At 36.9% G+C, this 18,942-nt stretch overlaps 1 protein-coding gene across 5 annotated transcripts in view; it reads left to right on the top strand.

Moving 5' to 3' along the window:
* Positions 1-18,810, top strand: part of mtss1la (MTSS I-BAR domain containing 2a) — a 31,991-nt gene extending 13,181 nt beyond the window's left edge. Inside the window, exons 1-13 of one of the 5 annotated variants that reach the window (XM_053500360.1) lie at positions 4,540-4,685; positions 7,282-7,366; positions 7,662-7,753; positions 7,852-7,926; positions 9,178-9,335; positions 9,429-9,536; positions 10,967-11,064; positions 12,632-12,764; positions 14,444-14,518; positions 15,382-15,516; positions 15,838-15,993; positions 16,100-16,262; positions 17,483-18,810. In XM_053500360.1, the coding sequence (XP_053356335.1) occupies positions 7,317-7,366; positions 7,662-7,753; positions 7,852-7,926; positions 9,178-9,335; positions 9,429-9,536; positions 10,967-11,064; positions 12,632-12,764; positions 14,444-14,518; positions 15,382-15,516; positions 15,838-15,993; positions 16,100-16,262; positions 17,483-18,273 (2,034 nt within the window). In that variant the 5' untranslated portion in view covers positions 4,540-4,685; positions 7,282-7,316 and the 3' untranslated portion in view covers positions 18,274-18,810. Of the gene's footprint in view, positions 1-4,539; positions 4,686-7,281; positions 7,367-7,661; positions 7,754-7,851; positions 7,927-9,177; positions 9,336-9,428; positions 9,537-10,966; positions 11,065-12,631; positions 12,765-14,443; positions 14,519-15,381; positions 15,517-15,837; positions 15,994-16,099; positions 16,263-17,482 lie in introns of those variants that run through there. The other 4 variants (XM_053500357.1, XM_053500356.1, XM_053500359.1 and 1 more) reach the window with 4 other exon arrangements.
* The last annotated feature ends 132 nt before the right edge of the window (positions 18,811-18,942 follow it).

The following is an 18,942-nucleotide window of genomic DNA, read 5'->3' as shown; positions in this document are numbered from 1 at the left end:
GCTCTGTCACACAGATTGACTTTCTGCACATTTGTGTCAGTGTATGGCTGCACTGCTTATCTTCTCGATGCTCTGGACTGGCAGATGGCGCATATCTGTAGCAGCCATCTGGAGTGTAGGGCATGGGTGAGACTTGGCAGGGGAGATTATGCTTCACACTTAGTATACGTTACTCATTTCTAGCACATCACCAGACATGTGAAGTATACCGAGTTACCTGTTCAAATTGTGCAAAGATGCATCAACATCTTGAAGTTCAGCTATTTTGTGGCGTGAGAAAAGTGGATAGATAATAAAAGGCTTATTTTGAACCCGGTAAATGCCCCAGGAGCAATCAGCAAGTCCAGACTTAGATTTCACACTCTCATAACAACATACGTTTTGCCGTTAGTGTTACTGCAGTCATTTAAATAATAAATAAATATTCAATAATATACTTTCTTATTAAAAACTGAATCATTAAGAACTTGTTATGAAATGTTATGAAGTTTTAGTACCTATATTCATGTAACATACAGTCATAAAATTATAGCATTGCACATTAATTACCATCAATTAATCATGTCAATCAAAAATAATTACCCCATACAAACTTGCCCCAAACATGTTTAAAAATTTGAATGAATGGGATTCTAGAAAGGCAGGCAGCAAAAATTCATCTCTACACACTATACACACTATACACACCCACAAATCCCATATCAAAACCCTCATTTTGGGTCTCCTGATTGCTTGAACAAATTAATAAATAGCACTCTAGTACTAACAGATGTCCGGCCAAGAATTAGCGCAGGTTACATCCTCTGTAGAGCCGTTGCTAAGACAGCCAGGCTTAACCACGCCCCCTCCACTCACACACATTTACACACCCAGAATAGGCGAACAGCCATATCTAAGGAACTTACCGGTCTAGAAAGGATCCATTTTAGCATTTTGCCCTCCAGCTTCACAATTTTACCAGGAGTTGTCTCTAATCATTTTTATACTGTACTGTATATGTATAATGTGAATTAATATCCTGATTTCTTAATACTGTATAGCATCACCAAAAACCAAATTAAACATTATTATTATTATTATTATTATTATTATTATTATTATTATTATTTCTAAACATAAGTTACAAACTTTTAAGTGTAATTTGTTTTGTAACTTGCAGAAAAAAAAATCTTAAAAGATGCAAAAGTATTTGCCAATAGATTATGTATTTTTTTCCTCTATATATTTCATGTTTAATGATAAATTAGTTTGTTTTATTTTTTTTAACCAATTTCTATAAATGCAGAATACTGCTAAAGACAATCATTAAAATTTATGTGAAATCAGTAAAAGAGCCACAAACTGGATTGTCCTAAATGGGCAAACACAGCAAGGATCAAATCAGGTTAACATTACAAACAAGGCTTCACGGAGTCTGTGTATAAAAGTTTGTGTAATTCGGAACAGGTGTGTGTTTAGTCAGGAGTCTGGTGTCTGTCAGTGTGTTGTAAGTATTATGTGGATTACATCAGCTGACATGCAGCTGACATGATAAGGAATCCAGGGTAGTGTTGTTTATGTGCTCAACCATAGGTGAGAAAGTACAGGTGCTAATGTGACATACTGTATATATAACGTGAACAGTGGAACAGGAGTATATACGAGTATGGCGCATTTTTCAGACCATATAAAAGAAAGGTGCAGGGAGTGTGAGAAAAGTAGAATCAGGCTAAGATAGAAAAAAAAGAAAGTTAACATCTTCCTTTCACCATGTCCTTGTAGAACGGTTACTTTACTGTTTCTCTCGAGCAGCAACTGTGAGTGATGGCTCATTATGCCCAAAAGAAGCAACAAAATTCCCAAGGTCCAGTTGTAAAACATCTGTTTGAAAATCCCGTTTTTTTTTTCCTTTAGAGGTAATACAAAACACATCTGGAGAGTGACAAGATGAGTAAGGGGTATTTTTAGCAGCAGTGCTTGATCCCTTTGGCAGGAAGTCTCCAAGTAAACATTTTCAACACACACACACACACACACACACACACTCACAGACACCCCTTAAATTTCTTCCCTGCTTAGACACAGTCGTAAGTAATTTAGAGCAGACGGCCCATATGATTCCAGTCAGCTGTTTCTCCTCCCTGCGCCCGTCTTCTTCTCTTCAGTGTGCGAGAGAGCACATCGTGTCTAACGTTTTGATTCTCAGTGTGTAGGAAAATGTTTATATCTAGTAACCTTCGTGCACAACTTCATTCACATCTTTGTGATCATTCGAATGGGAATTAAGTTTTAGATTCATTGTGATCTCATTTTAAATGGCTTTAGTTAATTAGTAAATATTAGCAAATGATATCGATTAAAACCCAACATGAATAAATCATTGGAAGTATATTCCTCCTCTTTGATGCCACATTTAGAAGATTTTTTTGGTGTGCTGAGAGTAATGAAGAAGCTTGTACAGTATATTTTTGTCACGGTTTGGTTTTAATCGCAGAGGAATTACTCTCCATCAGCAAAACTGTCCCTGCCAGCTGAGACCCGGCGTCTGGAGCACAGAGGAGTGCTGTCTCACAGGAGGGAGTCCCAGTGTGCTGCGTGCTCCGTATGACTGCATGTTTATGAGGGTATAATCAGTAACACACTCTGGATTAGAGTGCAATATTTTTTGGCCAGAAATATAATTTGTTGATCATTATGTATTGTTTTTTTTAAAATGACAATTAAAAAGGTGAGCCTTCTAACATGCAGTATTGTTGTAGTGGTCTCATGGGGAAATCATTTCTATTATTATTTTTATTATTATTATTAATAATGATGATGATGATGATGATGAAGATAATAATTAATTATTTTGGTCAAATGAAACCAGGCTAGTGTTAAAGCAAAAGCCAGGAATTTGGGTATCATGTTGCTAGAAGTTAAATTTTCAACATGCTATTTTTGTCCAAGCAAGCAGTCCCAGATTCTTTATTTAATTCAGACTCCAGCCGGTCTGTGACGCAGCACTTTGCTAGCAGATTCTGATTCCGTGGTTATTAATCCAAATGCTGAACTACTCATGTAGGAAGGAATGGTTTTATAGGCATTGCAGTGTGGTGACATCAGGGCGGGATTTCATGACGATAGACGATGACAACAATGGCGAATATTCATAGGTCTGATTCACCTTACAGTGCGTCTACACAAGCAAGTGACAGACCACCACTCACTTTCTGTACCACCAGGAAGAAAGCATGACTTAATGATGAAGCAACAAGCAACAATTGCGTCAAGATTTTTTCAATTCTGTGCAAAATTAGTTACGGCCCTGTAGCATGCCAAATCCAAGAAGTTCTCTCCACTAAATTCTTAGACCAGAGTTTTAGTTTGTGTAGACCTTCATTTGTTCAATTCATGTCTTAATCCTTTACTCGATATTTAAAGAGACAGCAAGAGTTGTCCCCTGCATTTTGTTAGCAGCTCATTAATATGATTTGATTTATGGAGTCAAATAATTGGTGCTTTTGATAGCATAATAAAAAAAAAAAAAAAATGTAAAATGTTTTTACATCTTTATGGCGTGATTCTCTACATGTAGAATATTTTCACACCTTCACAAGTATGGTGTACAGAATATCGACTGAAGTTTCACATAACTCATATATATTCATATAATCATGGGAATCATGCGCTGTGCTGCTCTTACCTGACTGTGTAAATTTGTATATTTTGGATGTATGAAAGTTAGACAGACTGAACCGAGACATTCCATGAATAATTTTGTTCACTTGCTCACACACTGACACGCTGTTGCATTGCCAGGCATTGATTCGCTCTTCACAAGGCTGTGGTGAGAAACCATGGATACTGCAGCCTTCCACACACAGCCCCAGAGCGGCTGGCAGTCTCGGATGCACCTGCACACGTACACACACGTCTGTGATGGAGAGAGGGTCCAAGGGGAACAGAGAGCAAATTAGAATACTCGAAATACAGAAAGAAGAAAATGACTCCAGCATCTCTGATTTTTTTTACAGGGTCATCATCATTTCACACACCTGTGAAACATTTTTGGAATTTCATGGGTTTAAGCCAGTGCTATAATTGGTAATGTGGGTGTGGGTGTGCTTTGGGTAAGCGAAACGTCTCCCTGCTGGATTAGCTGAAATCACACCAGCTTCTTATTAAGCAAATTGGGTTAAGTTTGGATTAGAATCAGAGCGGCTTTGAAATCATTCATTGTGAGTGTGGTTTGGGAAACGTCCTGGTTGTTAGAGCTCCCGTTTACGCTGCTGAATCCTGTCCACTTACGTACAGACATATAAAACAGATGTCCAAGTCGCTCCAAAATGCAGACACTCGAGCTTTATAATGATAAAGTAGCTCCGGTCCTCTTTATTATAGCTTTTCCATCTGAAGCAGAAGAAAATACCCAGAGTGTCAGAACATGAGCAATCATGTGAATATTCCCTCCAGAGTGCCCCTTTAACCCCCCCTCCCTACCGTAGCTTGGCTAAATGGCTTCCTCAGGCGTAGGCAGGTGCTGGATGAAGCAGGCAGCGTGTTGAATGGAGCATCTCAGGCTCGGGAAGAGCTGTGGGAGTCGCAGTCGTCCGGTCAGGGCAGAAGGCCAGGGGACTGCTGGATGCAGGAAGACTCTGAGCTCTTTCAGGATGGAGCTGTCAGCTGATCCCTTGAGGGAGGGGGAAGGAAAGGGAAGCTGGCAGGTGTGTATGTTTGTGTGTGTGAGTCTGTGTGTGTGTGTGTATGGTTGTCTTTGGGATCTGTTTTTGTCATAAAAAGTTTGACCACCACACACGCTTTCGCATCTTGCACTTTGTGCAGTGTTGGATATGGTATATATATATATATATATATATATATATTATACATGTGTGTTTCTGCACATTACCAGTGAAAATTTTTGTATTTCTATGGCTGTTGGACAATTTATAGGTTTGTCATTTTTCCATATCCTGACCGAGTATAGCTGTCTGAGCTTTCACATTTCCTTCCTGTTAATGTCACCTGGACTGTAGCACTGCTGTCACTGTCCCACCCATAGAGTCGGAGCACTTAATAGAATATACGACTGCTGAATTCTTGAATAATATTGCTCAGAAGTTGTTGATTAACAGCACAGCTGACAACAGTGTAAACGGACTTTAAATTTCTTAAGTTTGTATTACATGGCTTGTTATTACATCTGATCATGTAACTGATTCACAGGGACAAATATAAGCCTGGAAATGACAGGATGGTTTAAAAATACTTGTTATTTACAGTACTAAAAAAAATCATTTAATATAAAATTGTGCAGTTTATTTAACACTGGGGTCAGGGAGTTGTTATAGATTGTGTCAAGCCTTATCACACCACCCTGGCATGCATTATTTATTTATAACAGTGTGCCACATGTTTTATTTCTTACTTAATACAGTATGAAGAGATATAAACCAGGCTGCATAAATACTGTACTGTATAGACATTAGAAGCTCTAGACTGGTCAGTTTTATGTTGATTCATGGCACTAAAGCTCTTATCTGAATTTATGATGCATCTAGTATTAAACACTTCTTGCTTTTAAAATAAGATGTTCTTTTTTTTTTTTTTTTACATCATTTTTGGTTTATTTTTAACCCTTTTATTAGAAAAGTATGGTACAGTCACAGATTTTGAAGTAACAACAATTTATGCATACACCTATATATAAAAGGTCAATTGCTTTATGATGTCTTCCTGATGGTCTTTCTGTTAAAAGCATTAAACGTTCTACTGTATGTTGCACTATTAGAGAGGGCTTTATGTAGAACTTATTTGAAAGTTGAGAACAGTTAACCACTACAAAAAAAAAACCTAGAATTTTTTTATCCCTGTTCCACACCCTTCCTTAAATTGTATGAAACCTCACACACTATAGTTACTCAAAATACAGTAGTACAGTGTTTGCGATTTATAAGCACATGTTTTTTTTTCTTTCAGTGTGTCTTTAATGTCATTTTTTTGATCCAGCCCAGTGCAAAGCAGAGTTCTTTTATCAGGAAGAAGTATTTTTTACAATTTGAAAATTATTAATGAATAACATGACATACTTTTACCTGCTCCTATTATTGCTTATGTTCTACTTCTAGCCATTTAAAAAATAATGCATAGAGAAAGGAGTTAAAAGAGAAAAAAAGTTACGCTAATAAAACATAAAGCAAAAAATACAGCTTGTCACGTTACCAAGACACCAGAAAGCACGAAGCCTCCGTTTTGAAACCTTTCCTGCAGCAGACAGCTTATTAACTATTACACAGCGGTGATACTGTCAGCATTAGATGTCCACCATGCAAGTGTCTACAAATGAGCAGTATAATATTTTCCAGTTCGAATACTTTAACGTAGATTAGCATTATTGTATTGTCAGGTTTACTTCTGGAAATTGTCCCTATCAAGTGTAGTCAAATTTGAATTGGCATTATGGATCTTTGAATATGCTTTGTGCTTTGGGAGTGTCCCATAACCGTAGTACAAAAAGCACGTTTTAGGTACGCATAGTGCTGCTGCATTAGACCAGATTAGCACAGGCCTCTCCCATTCTCTCCTGCAATAATGTTTTTTAGGAAACAGAGCGGACAGGAAAGGCAGACACCGTGAGGAAGAATAGAGGGATATCCCTTTACTAGGCTCCCTCCTTTTCCCTTTGGACCTGGCTGGAGTAAGGGGAAAGGGAGAATGGGAGGACCTGCCTTTCATACATTACCTTGGGAAAGCTACTAAACAATATGTCCAGTATGCAGTTACAGACTAGTATACAGACCATAAAACATGCTCAACCATATGTGTTATGTGCAACCATGATTTTTGAACCTTATTTTCAGTTCATATTCAGTTCATATGGGTCTCTTAAAGTCTTGGACATTATTAATAATTGTGGATTAGTTTATATTGGTTTTATTAAATGATGGCGAATTCAAATAGATGAACCTTTTGTTGGATCTGTACTTACAAAAGCATTATTGTCTAATTTTAATTGTTGTGCAGATCTTGTTATGAAAAAGCTGCGTTGTAGTCATTATAGGTCATGGAAGATTCCAACTTAAGACCAGATTTTGTTTATTCAAGAATATATAATTACTATAAAATGTAAAATTTAATATGACCTTTCTAATCAGGCTGATTTACAATATTTTGACCTCGTGTGACCTTTTGTGTGCTTAGCAGCCTCTTCGCTTTGATCCCTGCCTTGTGTTCTAGTTAAAGCTTTGCTGTGGTTATGTGGTCCTGACTTGAGTGTTTGAATCTTGTTTGCCTAATGTTGGGTCATGCCTGTTTTTCCAGGTGCTACCAGGGACATCGGTTCTGCTCTGACCCGAATGTGCATGCGCCACCGCAGCATCGAGGCCAAACTGCGACACTTTACCAAGTGAGTGATTGATGCAATCCTGTCCCATATTACTTTTGGCTCTACCTCCCCTTCAATTAAGAGCAAGAAAAAAGTAGCTGACCATGTGCCAGTCATTGATTTTCCACAGTCCAGATGACCTTACATTCTTATCGATCAATCCGCTGCTTAAAGGGTCTGATGGGTTATTTTTTGCAGTGAGTGAATTTACACTCACATTACCACTAAAGGCCTAATAAACACCGGCAAGGCTTTTATATCTGCATTGCTTATGCATCACGTTGTTATTGATGCTTTTGTATTCTACCATACGCAGTGCTCTTATGGAGAAACTGGTCACACCACTCCAAGACAAGATAGAGGAGTGGAAGAAGACAGCTGCTCTTCTAGATAAAGATCATGCCAAAGGTATGACTGATGCCGGAATTCAGTGTTACTTATCTGTATTTTTTAAATCTGAATTTTCTTATCTCTCACTATTTTTTATTGCTATTTTTGTGTTACAGAATACAAACGGTCTCGACAGGAGATTAAGAAGAAGTCCTCTGATACTCTAAAGCTACAGAAAAAGGCCAGGAAAGGTGTGTTTCCTTTTGGCCATCACACCTGCTTGCCTTACCAATCTCCTTATATTATATTATGCTTTGAATTATAAGACTGACATAAACATTGCATTCATAAGTGATATGACTTCAAATGCAGCTGATTTCTGCTGACTTGTTTTCGAATAGCGGCAAATCCAGGCATTTATTCCTTAATATCGAATAGCATTTTATCTATATTTTTTTATTTTAATAAAACTGCCAGATCAAAAAAGTCTTACACACCTTAATATTTCATTTACAGTGAAAAATGTAAAGGCTAACTGATGTGTAAAAATGATTTCTCATGAGTCCTGGAATATGTCAACTCCTTCCATTGATAGAATAACCTGGTCATTCAGTACACTCAGTTCGTTAGCTGACTTAACATATAACATGCTGAGCCGAGACCTGACCAACTGAGGCAACCACAGATCAAAACACTGCCTTCAGGGGTGTACACAGTGGACACGATAGGAATGATAGGGATCATATGAAGCACCAGGAATCAGAAATTCACCACATCAGCTTGTGGTGCCCCCTGGTGGGGACATAATGCACTACATTTCAGAAAACAGATTATGAGATTTGTTTTTCTGGATGTCTATGCTATGCTCTGACGTTATCTTTACGCTTCTTTGACTTTCAAACAATTGTATTCTACTGCATCCTCCTTCACTTTTGCAATCCTTTGTCTCTGATGCACTTTATCTCACCTGCATATTCTCTCTATCCCTCTTCTGCTTTTGCTTGCTTGACCTGTGCACCATAAAAACTTTAGAACTCCCAGGTATGTATTTAAGCACAATGTATTAACTAGCGCTTTTAGACTGTAGACCATTTCATTTAGCCTGTAGGAATTTGTATTGACTCCATGTTTTCCATTTTCTGCATGCAGTACCATCGTCGAAGGAGTCCGGTAGTGCATATTTCTTTGTGTGCTAAACATACATTATTTTTACTGGTGTTCGCAATTGATATCTTCTAAACTCTAGGTATAGGATGACCTACTAAATTTCCTCTCATTTTACCTTCTACTGTCCAGAATTTCATGTTGTGTCTTTTTATTACATTTCTGTTGGCATTTGACATTCTCACCCATCATAAATACATCCAGCTTGCCAGTCCTGTGGATCTATCCATGCACAGTATCTTCTTATTAGTATTCCGTGATCCATTTACTATACCGTGCCAGCATTTTAATTTTATTAGGCCTCACCTGCACCTTCTTCTCCTGTTTATCCCTTACAGGACGAGGAGGATTGCAGCCACAATTGGACAGTGCTATGCAGGATGTGAGCGACATGTACTTGCTGATGGAGGAGACAGAGAAACAAGCCGTGCGCCGAGCCCTCCTTGAGGAGAGGGGGCGCTACTGCACATTCATTAGCTTCTTGCAGCCTGTCGTGGTGAGTTTACAGAACACCGTGTGGCATCATTTTGTTTTGATGGCTTGCGTGGGTAAAGTGCCAAAACTGATCTGTGTGTTTTTTTATTTTCAGAATGGAGAGATTTCTATGCTGGGAGAAGTAACTCATCTCCAGGCCATTATGGATGATCTTTCTGTGCTGATCACCGATCCACATAAACTACCAGAGGCCAGTGAACAGGTGCTTTCTTTGCAACAATTCAGTACTGTAGGTGATGTGCAGAACATACAGAGTAAAAAAATTACATATTCGACCATCTAGTACACACTTACAGAGGTGGTTTATTTATTGTCACGTATTCAATATCATGCGGAAAGGTGGCATAGTGGTAAGCACTGTGGCCCTGATCTCCTGGATCGAGGGTTCGATTCCCACCTCTGGTCTGTGTGCGTGGAGTTTGCATGGTGGGTTTCCTCTGGGTACTCCAGTTTCCTCAGAACAAGTCCAAAGACATGCAGACCTAAGTTAACTGCCCCCCGCGGCGCTGTATACAGGATAAACAGTACAAAAGATAACATCCTTTCTGACAACACCCTTTGTTTAGTACTATATAAATAAAAGAAAAAATGAAATTGATGCACATACATATGTTAATGCTTGCAATTTACCATCCTAGCCATACCCTCTTTTAAATGCCTTAGTAGATACTCTCAGGAGTTCTTGTCAGGAGTCATATACAGTAAATGCTTAAAGGTTCTATAAAAAATAAAATAGAACTTTGCTGTAAATACATAACTGGAAAATCCTTGATGTGCACCTGAATGATATTTGAAATTTTTACAAGGTTAGAGGTAATTTATGAAAAACTCCACACTGAAACATGAAATATGTTTATATTAAATTATTTGAAATGTACTTTATCAGCTGTGCTGATGTCATTTGCTGGTTAATACTGTGTTTTAATTATTCATGGGAGAAGTAAGTGGTTGTCAGCTGCTGTGACATCACATTTCTAACACAGAATCAATGGTGTTGGATAAAACATTTCAGTGAGTTTAAATATAATGAATAACTTACAGATTTTACCATAAGCTCTGAAATACAAACAAGCCAAGACACAGTTTCGCAGAGTTATGGCGTCAACTTGGTCTGGCCCTTTAATCACCCACAAGATACTGTAATAAGCCCAGTGGTTTTTATGATGGTATTAGCCTGAAAGCTGAAGCTTTGGAATCTGATCTGTTTTAGGGGAGTATATAGATGAGAAAGTGGGAGAGCTGGACAGACTTAAAGACAAATTACCACTATCAGCAGGTAGTCAAATGGCATTGTGGGGAAATATAGAAAAGCATTATCCAAAGTGAAAATAGATTAGGTTGTCAGTGGAAGAAGTTTAAAGTAAATAGTGAACCCTAGTTAATAGAGATTAATTCTAAAATAAAACTTGTGCACTGAGCATCACACATTGGTTCCAAATATTAATATTCAAAGCATTTAGGGTAAATATTTTAAAGAAAAAGTCTTCTGTAGTGTGTATTATTGCGGTATTATTGCAGAAATCATGTAATTCTACTGTACATTAGGATTAAATGCTGATTAGTGTTATCCACCTCGAAGGTGGTGGGAGTTACATTGTAGAAAACCTGTACAAACCCTATTTTCTTTACTAGGTCATCGTGGACTTGAAGGGTTCTGACTACAGCTGGTCCTACCAGACGCCCCCCTCCTCCCCTAGCAGTACTGGCTCCAGGAAGAGCAGCCTGTGCAGGTGCTTAAACACAACAGATCAATGGTGTTTTATACTGATTCCCTGTTAATGTAAAGGTACAGGGTGAGCGTGAAGACTTCTGCTGATTTCAAATGTATATATCATACAAAACCTATGCTACTGTAGGTACAAAAATATGTTTTTCTGCATATTATAAAGGTGTGTCAAAAATTGTCCACACTCTGGTTATAGTAAACCTTCTGTTGGCCGCACTGTCTTATCAGCGCTTTCCGTTCAAGGTTACAAATGAACTGATGTAACTGTTAGATCAGTTCATTTGTACCTGGGGTGCGAGGAAAAATAGATGCCCCACTTGTGATTATTTATTTATTTATTTATTTATTTATGGCACAAGGGTGAACCTAGTGCCGAAGCAATTCAGAGCATAAAAAAGTGAGGAAGGTGAAACTTTCTGAAAGAGAATAATTACTGGTGATGTGGATTCATCACTAAGAACCTGAGCGTAAACAGCATGTATGGAACGGGAAACAACCTCAAAGCCGTCCAAGAAAAAGTTTAAAAATCAACCATCATCTGGAATATTTTTGCTTTTGCTTTCTGGGATTCTCAAACGCCAGTATCGGAACATTATTAAGAAAAAGGTCCAACAATCAACAGAGCTTGTTACAGTGATGCTTATTGAAGAGCTGAAGCCTAAATTCTGGATTAATGCAGAGGAATGCTATCCAAGGGCATTGTGACCTTGCATGACAATGTACATTCACACTGTTAACTCCCTGCACGAATTTTGTTTTGTGGTGTTAAAGTATCCTCTCTATAGTCCTGATCTTGCTCCATCAGACACTTACCTGTTCAGTCCCCTGAAAGCAGCCCTACGAGGATAAAGAAGTGAAGACAGCGGTGCCTTCGTGGCTCACAGCTCAGCCTAAAACATTTTAATAAGGCAATAGGAAAGCTTGTTGACTGACAAAGTGTATTGAAAAACAAGGAGATCATGTAAAAAAAAAGATGTATTGTCTTTTCTAAAAGTTAATTAAAAAATTCTACAGCCAGAGTGCAGACAATTTTTGACTGATCCTTGTATGTAAAAAAATGACTTACAGTATGTATCCCCACAATTTTCATTATATTTTTAACATGATAAACGGGGAAGGACTTTAATTTTACTTTAAATACTCTTGCACAAGAATTTATTTATTGGTTTCATAGTTTAATGTAGAACAGTAGTTTTGTTTTGTTCTGCATAAACTCTGTGCTTCATTCAGCAGTTGGTTATTTATAGAGTACTCTGCTGAACATTCTTCACCTTTCCACTAATCCCTCCACTTTAACTGAAACTTAATCGCCTTTCTGAAGTACATTTGCAGGCAAAGAGGCAGGGCTGCTCCTGTTTTAGGGGCAGAGTCGTAAATACAAGCCTGAAACAAAGAAATAAAGACAGATTTGTTGCATTGTGTTGTTTTGAAACGCAGTTTTTCTAAAATCTTTTAAAAATATTATTAGTAAATATCATTTTACATTAAAAATAGCTAATTATTTAATCCTGAACTAAACAGTAGGTCACCTCTATCACTAATTTACAAAAGTCTCTTCTTTTCTATTTTAGTTTGGTGCATCTACCACCAGGTGGCGTACATCGCCTGAGCAGCGTCTCCTCTCATGATTCTGGATTCGTCTCTCATGATGCCAACATGCACTCCAAACCTCCATCTCCCATGCCATCAGACATTACCAGCCAGGTAATTCACACATCAAGGATGGACAAATGAAACTTTTATCTGGTCCACCATACAAGCCTTATATTTGTTTGTTTGTTTGCTTGTTTGCTTGTTTATCATCTTTCTATGGGGTTTTAGGTTTTTGCTTTATTAGTTAATTATATGTGATAGTTGATTATATAGCTTTGAAAAAAAAGAGACCATTGCAATTATACCAGAAAACTTCTTGAATGTCATCAAGAGGAAGATGGATTGTCACAAACCATCAAGCAAAGCTGAGCTGTTTTTTTTTTTTGCAAAAAGAGTGGTTCAAAGTTACCCAACAGCCATGTGACAAACTGAGGGAGAGCATGACAAAACACATGAAAGCTGTAATGGCAAATTGGGATTATGCCACCAAATACTGATTTCTTAATGTTATTTAGCTAAAGCATTAACATTAAGCATTTAAGTTATTAAAGCTCTGCAAATGCTGCATGATCCTGGGTTCTTTTGATGTGAAAAAAAAACATAGAAAACTAATTATTTGGCAGAGGTCCCTTTTTTCCAGAGATAATTATATGTGATTAGGTGATTATATGTGAATATATGTAATAATATGTTATATTTTATGAGTGATTAGGTGATAAAAATAAATTATATGTTATAAATTATTATATATGATTTTATGTTTTAGTGGATTATATGTGAGTAGAGGATTATATGTGATTGTATATTATAAACGATTATATGTAATTAGGTGATTATATATATATATATATATATATATATATATATATATATATATATGTATGTATGTTATAGGTGATTATATATGATTAGGTGATTATTTTTGATTATGTGTGATTAGCTGAGTATATGTGATGGGTGATTATGTAAACTTAAAGAAAAGTTTAACAAGAAGAGCATCCTTTGTTCTTAAAGTGTCCTTTCGTTTTAGCTTTCCATAAACTTTGTTTTTCAACATATTATTCTACCACATCATTGGGTGAAACATTTTGGAATTTGGAGTCATTCATTCAGTCACATTAAAGGCTAGAAGCTCACATGTTTCTGACTGCTTTTAGACACAGGCTTGGTTTGCATCCATGACAACAGACAGGCTTCGGTTTTAACCAGCGTTTTATTATTATTATTTTTTCTGTAAGATGCTTCAAAGTGGCACTCTTAAAAAGAAATCAGAATAGGTTTTTCATTCCCTCACTGAAATTAAGTTGCTCAGAGTACCTGAAGTATCTAATGAAATATAATTTAAAAAGATTCTGGTAGTCGTGTATAGTTTTTACTTATTTATAATACTCAAATAAGTTATGTTTGTAAATGTGTTTGATTCTACACAAGGAATTTACCCTTAAACGTTTTATGATTAATTTACCATTTTTCTACAATTCAACTTTCCTTGTGTAAAAATTCTGATTTTCACACAAGGAATTTTTTTTTTTTAAGCGCACAGCTACAGGCCTGCAGTAAAATTTGGATATTAGTGTTCTAATTTACCAATTCATTATTATTATTATTATTATTATTATTATTGTTATTATTATTGTTATTATTATTGTTATTATTATTATCAAGTAGGCCTTGATTTTGACACATATGTACTAATCTAATAATAACAACATTTTTTTAGGAGTGTATCTCTATTTATTATAATACAAAAAAAACATTTTTAACATCTTTTTTTTCTTTTTCTTCCACAGAAGTCATCCAGCTCTGCATCTTCAGAAGCATCAGAGACATGTCAGTCTGTAAGCGAATGTGGCTCTCCCGTAGCAGTGAGTATTACACCATACACCAAAGTCTTTAACCTGATCGCTATCTTAACATTATCACACATGATTTTTGCTTCTTATTAACTTTTTGCTTTTTTCACAAATTTAGTGAAATTTAGTGTTTAAGACTGTTTGCGGTTCTTGCTCAGATATTTAATGCATACATATTTATATAAATGTCAAATAAACCAAAAAATATTTACTTCTGACATTTATACATATATGTATAGTGGTACCTCTTAATTTAATCCGTTTCGGAAAATTCTTCAGGTGAAAATTCGTCTAAAGAAAAATATTACCAATATTACCCATTTCCAACACAATAGTCATATTTTTGCATATAAAACAATTAAAACATTTAAAAAAGTCATGTAAAGAATGGAGAATATTAAGTAAATAGACATTAAATCTGACTTAATTTATGATTCCACTTGGTGCCAGCTGCTTTAAAAAGGAAACCAAAATTAGCTCAGTTTTATTCTTGCTGACATGCTTAATAACATTATTGGGGCCCGTGGTGCTGTAATTGCAATGCAGGCCGTTCGTACACAGAGTAACCACTGTACAGAACACATTTTGGAGAAAAGATTAGTTATCTGTTATGAAAGTAAAATGTACTGCTTTTAGTTACTTCTGGATTTTCTGCTCTAACACAGTTAATATGTGATGAAACAGTTGAGCGCTTAAATTTTATAAGAAATCACAGAAAGTCAAAAACAAACCTAAAAGGGTCTACAAAGCGTGAGAACTCTGCATATACTTTATGTCTTTGACTTTCTTCTGATACACTGACATATCAACCTTAAGGGAGTCTGTCCTCCTTAAACATACTGACAATCTGACCAAATGTCATTCCGTCTCCACAGTTTGGCTCGTCCTTCGCTACTTTCCACCTTGCTCACACTTACAATGGCTCCATCAGATCTCTCCCTTTTATATCCTATAATCATTCCCCTGGATCTCACTCACCCTCACCCTCAACCAAAGTTCATCACTGGAAGGTTTGTTTTTATTTTGGCCAGTTGGTCACGTTTCATTAGTTCATGCATTCTGAGTTCTGTTTTGCTTTTCAGATTTATAATTCATTTATTATTACTTTATTTACTTTTATGTGCATTTTTTCTTTAAATTATTTGCTCAGCATTTTGCCAGCATTTTAACACCCACTCGCCCTTTTTCTTTTAATATTTACAATTACAACTACATAACTACGAATCATCTTCTACAGACTGATCTACAGTATTTCCAGCTTGCTTACACAGATTGCTTACCACACAGTTTGGTCGCGTTGATTGTACATGCCTTTTTTTTTTGCGATCCAGCAGCAAGATTGGTCAAAAATACCTCACTATGAGCAGCAGGGGGTAGCACTGCAGCGCAGGAGTGAAACTGTGGAGTCACCTAGTGGGGTGAGAGGGTCTTTGCACCCAGAGGACCCCTATAGGACTAGAGTGAATCCTACAAACATCAGTAGCAAGGTGCTTAAAAAATAACTTGACTGTAATAACATTTTCTAAAGCTACATTTTCCTCTCTGACAGTCCATTTGTCCATATCTCTCATAATTTCTTTTCTTCTCTTCAAGCACGGGAAACCGATATCTGCAGCCAGTGAGCTCGCCATGGTCCTGACGCGTGGTCTGAGCATGGAGCAGCAGAAGAGCAGTTGTGACTCTCTGCAGTATTCGAGTGGATACAGCACACAGAACACCACTCCCTCCTGTTCAGAGGATACCATCCCCTCACATGGTAACCCTGCTGTTATCTCACTTGTTCATGCATTAAGTTCGATTTTTTTATGCTTGAATGATTCATAGTTCACTGTGTGATCAGGTTTTTTAAATTTTAGCCAAAATCTTGCCAAACACAAGATGCAAAAAGTCCTTCAGGAAGCCTGGAGAACTATTTCTCATGGTTATATTAAAAATATAATAATTGATGGATTGCTCAAGAATGTTGTGCAGTACTGTAATTGTGTAAATGTAATTTCTTTTCTTTCTGCAGAAATTTAACTTGATTAAAGTTGATAAGAATAGCTCTAACTGGCCCACATCATACCAGCCTGAACTAATCTTAAAGTGTTTTATTCCCCTTACACTATTGAATTTTTGTCACCATTCAAATTTAATTAATTAGTAAACATGTAATGTTTTGTACTTTTTGATGTCCATAAAAATAACGTCCTGTTATCCCTTACACTATAACATCTGTTACAACTCTTTCACAGTCTTCCTGTAAATTTACTGATCATTAAGGAAAGCACTGACACTGAAGACACCATTTATAAATGTTCAATAAATGTTTCTACACAACAGTTCTAGACCACATATCGACAATTAATGCATTTCTTGGTCGAATAACACATTTAATCTGTTTATTTTTAGAAATAGACTATGTGGAACATCAATCACACAAGTTTATTAGATATTATAACTTGAACAAATGCATTAATATTTAAACCTGTAATTTGATTAACAGTCACTACTGTCTTTGTCCACCTTTGGCATTTGACTTTTTGTATGTGTAATATTTAGAAAAATTATATTTTATTAATGTAAATATAAGAATAGGAATATTAGGCAGAACAACGAAAAAAACAAAAAACACTATTTAGTCAATTTCTTACGTAATGGGGGCAACAGTGCATTAACCTGAATAACCATTTATAAAAACCTATATTCTAAACACTAAATAACTGTATATTTATATTAAACTTTAGGAAGAACTTAAATTAAGAACTGTGTAAACTAGAAATTCACAGTGTTATTAATTTCAAAATGTACCAACCTGAACCTAATACAGTATGTAAAAAAATATGCTTGTTAATGGTAAATAATTAATTAAAGAAATTAATTCTTTTGCTGTTAAAGATTATAGTCTTAATGCCATTTTGCCACAAACCTAATCAATAAAATTAAGGTCTGGTATTCATTATGTTCATTAATAATGAACCCTGATATTTTTTGCAGCTTCTGACTATGACAGCTACTCACTGAATGGAGATGGTATCTGTGATCCTCAATCAGATTTCGACAAATCTTCTACTGTCCCTCGAAACAGCAACCTTGCCCAGAATTATCGTCGCATGATCCAGACCAAGAGGCCTGCAAGCACTGCAGGGATTCCGGGAGGTATGGGTGCCCATGGTGCGCCTGGATCCAATGGCAAAGGAGGAGGAGGAGCTGTCATATCTTCTGGTACAGCCACCATTCGTCGGACTCCATCCTCCAAAACTGGCGTGAGACGCACCCCATCTAATGTGGGTCCTATTCCCATCCGTCCTCCTATTGTCCCAGTGAAGACACCAACTGTGCCAAACTCGCCTGGCTTCCCCAGCCCTCCCCCAGACCACAATGGCAGTGAGGAGAGCTTGTTCAATGAGGACCCTTTAGAGAACTTGGAGTTCAAAGCTTCACCAAAGCGAATGAGCCTGCCTAATCCAATGGCTTGGGGCACAGGAACTGGGATGAGCATTCATGTCCCGCAGCCTAGGGCTATGTCTCTCAGTACAGAGGAGGACCAGCTTCTGGCTGCCAACCGCCACAGCCTGGTGGAGAAGATTGGTGAGCTAGTGGCTAGCGCCCATGCTCTTGGAGATGGCCAATTCCCATTTCCTGCAGATGCCCAGGCAGGTCTTGGAAGCCAACAGGACCCAGGGCCCCTGTCTGAAAGTGGCGACATTCTGAAGTCAATCCGTAGAGGAGTGCGTCTCAGGAAAACCGTCTGTAATGACAGGTCAGCACCCAGGATCATGCGATAGCTTTAATAGGATCTCAGTAAAGGTTCTGCACAAAGATGAATACGTGTGTGTATATAAAATGTTTAAAGAATTGTACAAATTAAATTACAAACCCTCTTGTTGTTTCACAAGGCAGGCCAGTGTGATGTGATGTGTAAATGGACACAATTTCTGTATGGACTGTTGAAGTTGGTAGGAATACTACCATTATTGGAAAGAAAAACTAGAATGGACTTACAGCTTAAGAGATGAGAATATGTTTGAAGTACATATAAACGCTCTAGTTATATCTGGTATCTGTTTAAAGTTTTGATTTGTAATTACTATGTTAATCATATATTATTCAACTGTAACTGACATAAAGTGAGTTTGACTAATTTCCTTTCTCCTTAGCTAATGACTTTGTAAAAAAAAAAGCAACAAAAAATCCCAAAGTGTCTTCTTGTTGATTAAAGCACCAACATAGCCTGCTTACACTCAGAGGGACCACATAAATAACAAACTGTATATACTGTAAACTGCCAAATAAAACATCCAAGATTACCACACTTTACATAAGTACAAATGTGATTTTTCTTTAGGATATAGGACTAATCTTCTTATGAATGGTGGTCTAGGAAAACCAGAATATTGTCTTTGGGTGAATTCTGGCAAACAACTAAAAAAGATGTCTGTCTTTTACAAACAGTT

This window comes from Clarias gariepinus, chromosome 7, assembly GCF_024256425.1.
Source record: "Clarias gariepinus isolate MV-2021 ecotype Netherlands chromosome 7, CGAR_prim_01v2, whole genome shotgun sequence".
Lineage (NCBI taxonomy): Eukaryota > Metazoa > Chordata > Actinopteri > Siluriformes > Clariidae > Clarias > Clarias gariepinus.
This window is presented reverse-complemented; position numbering and strand designations above follow the sequence as displayed.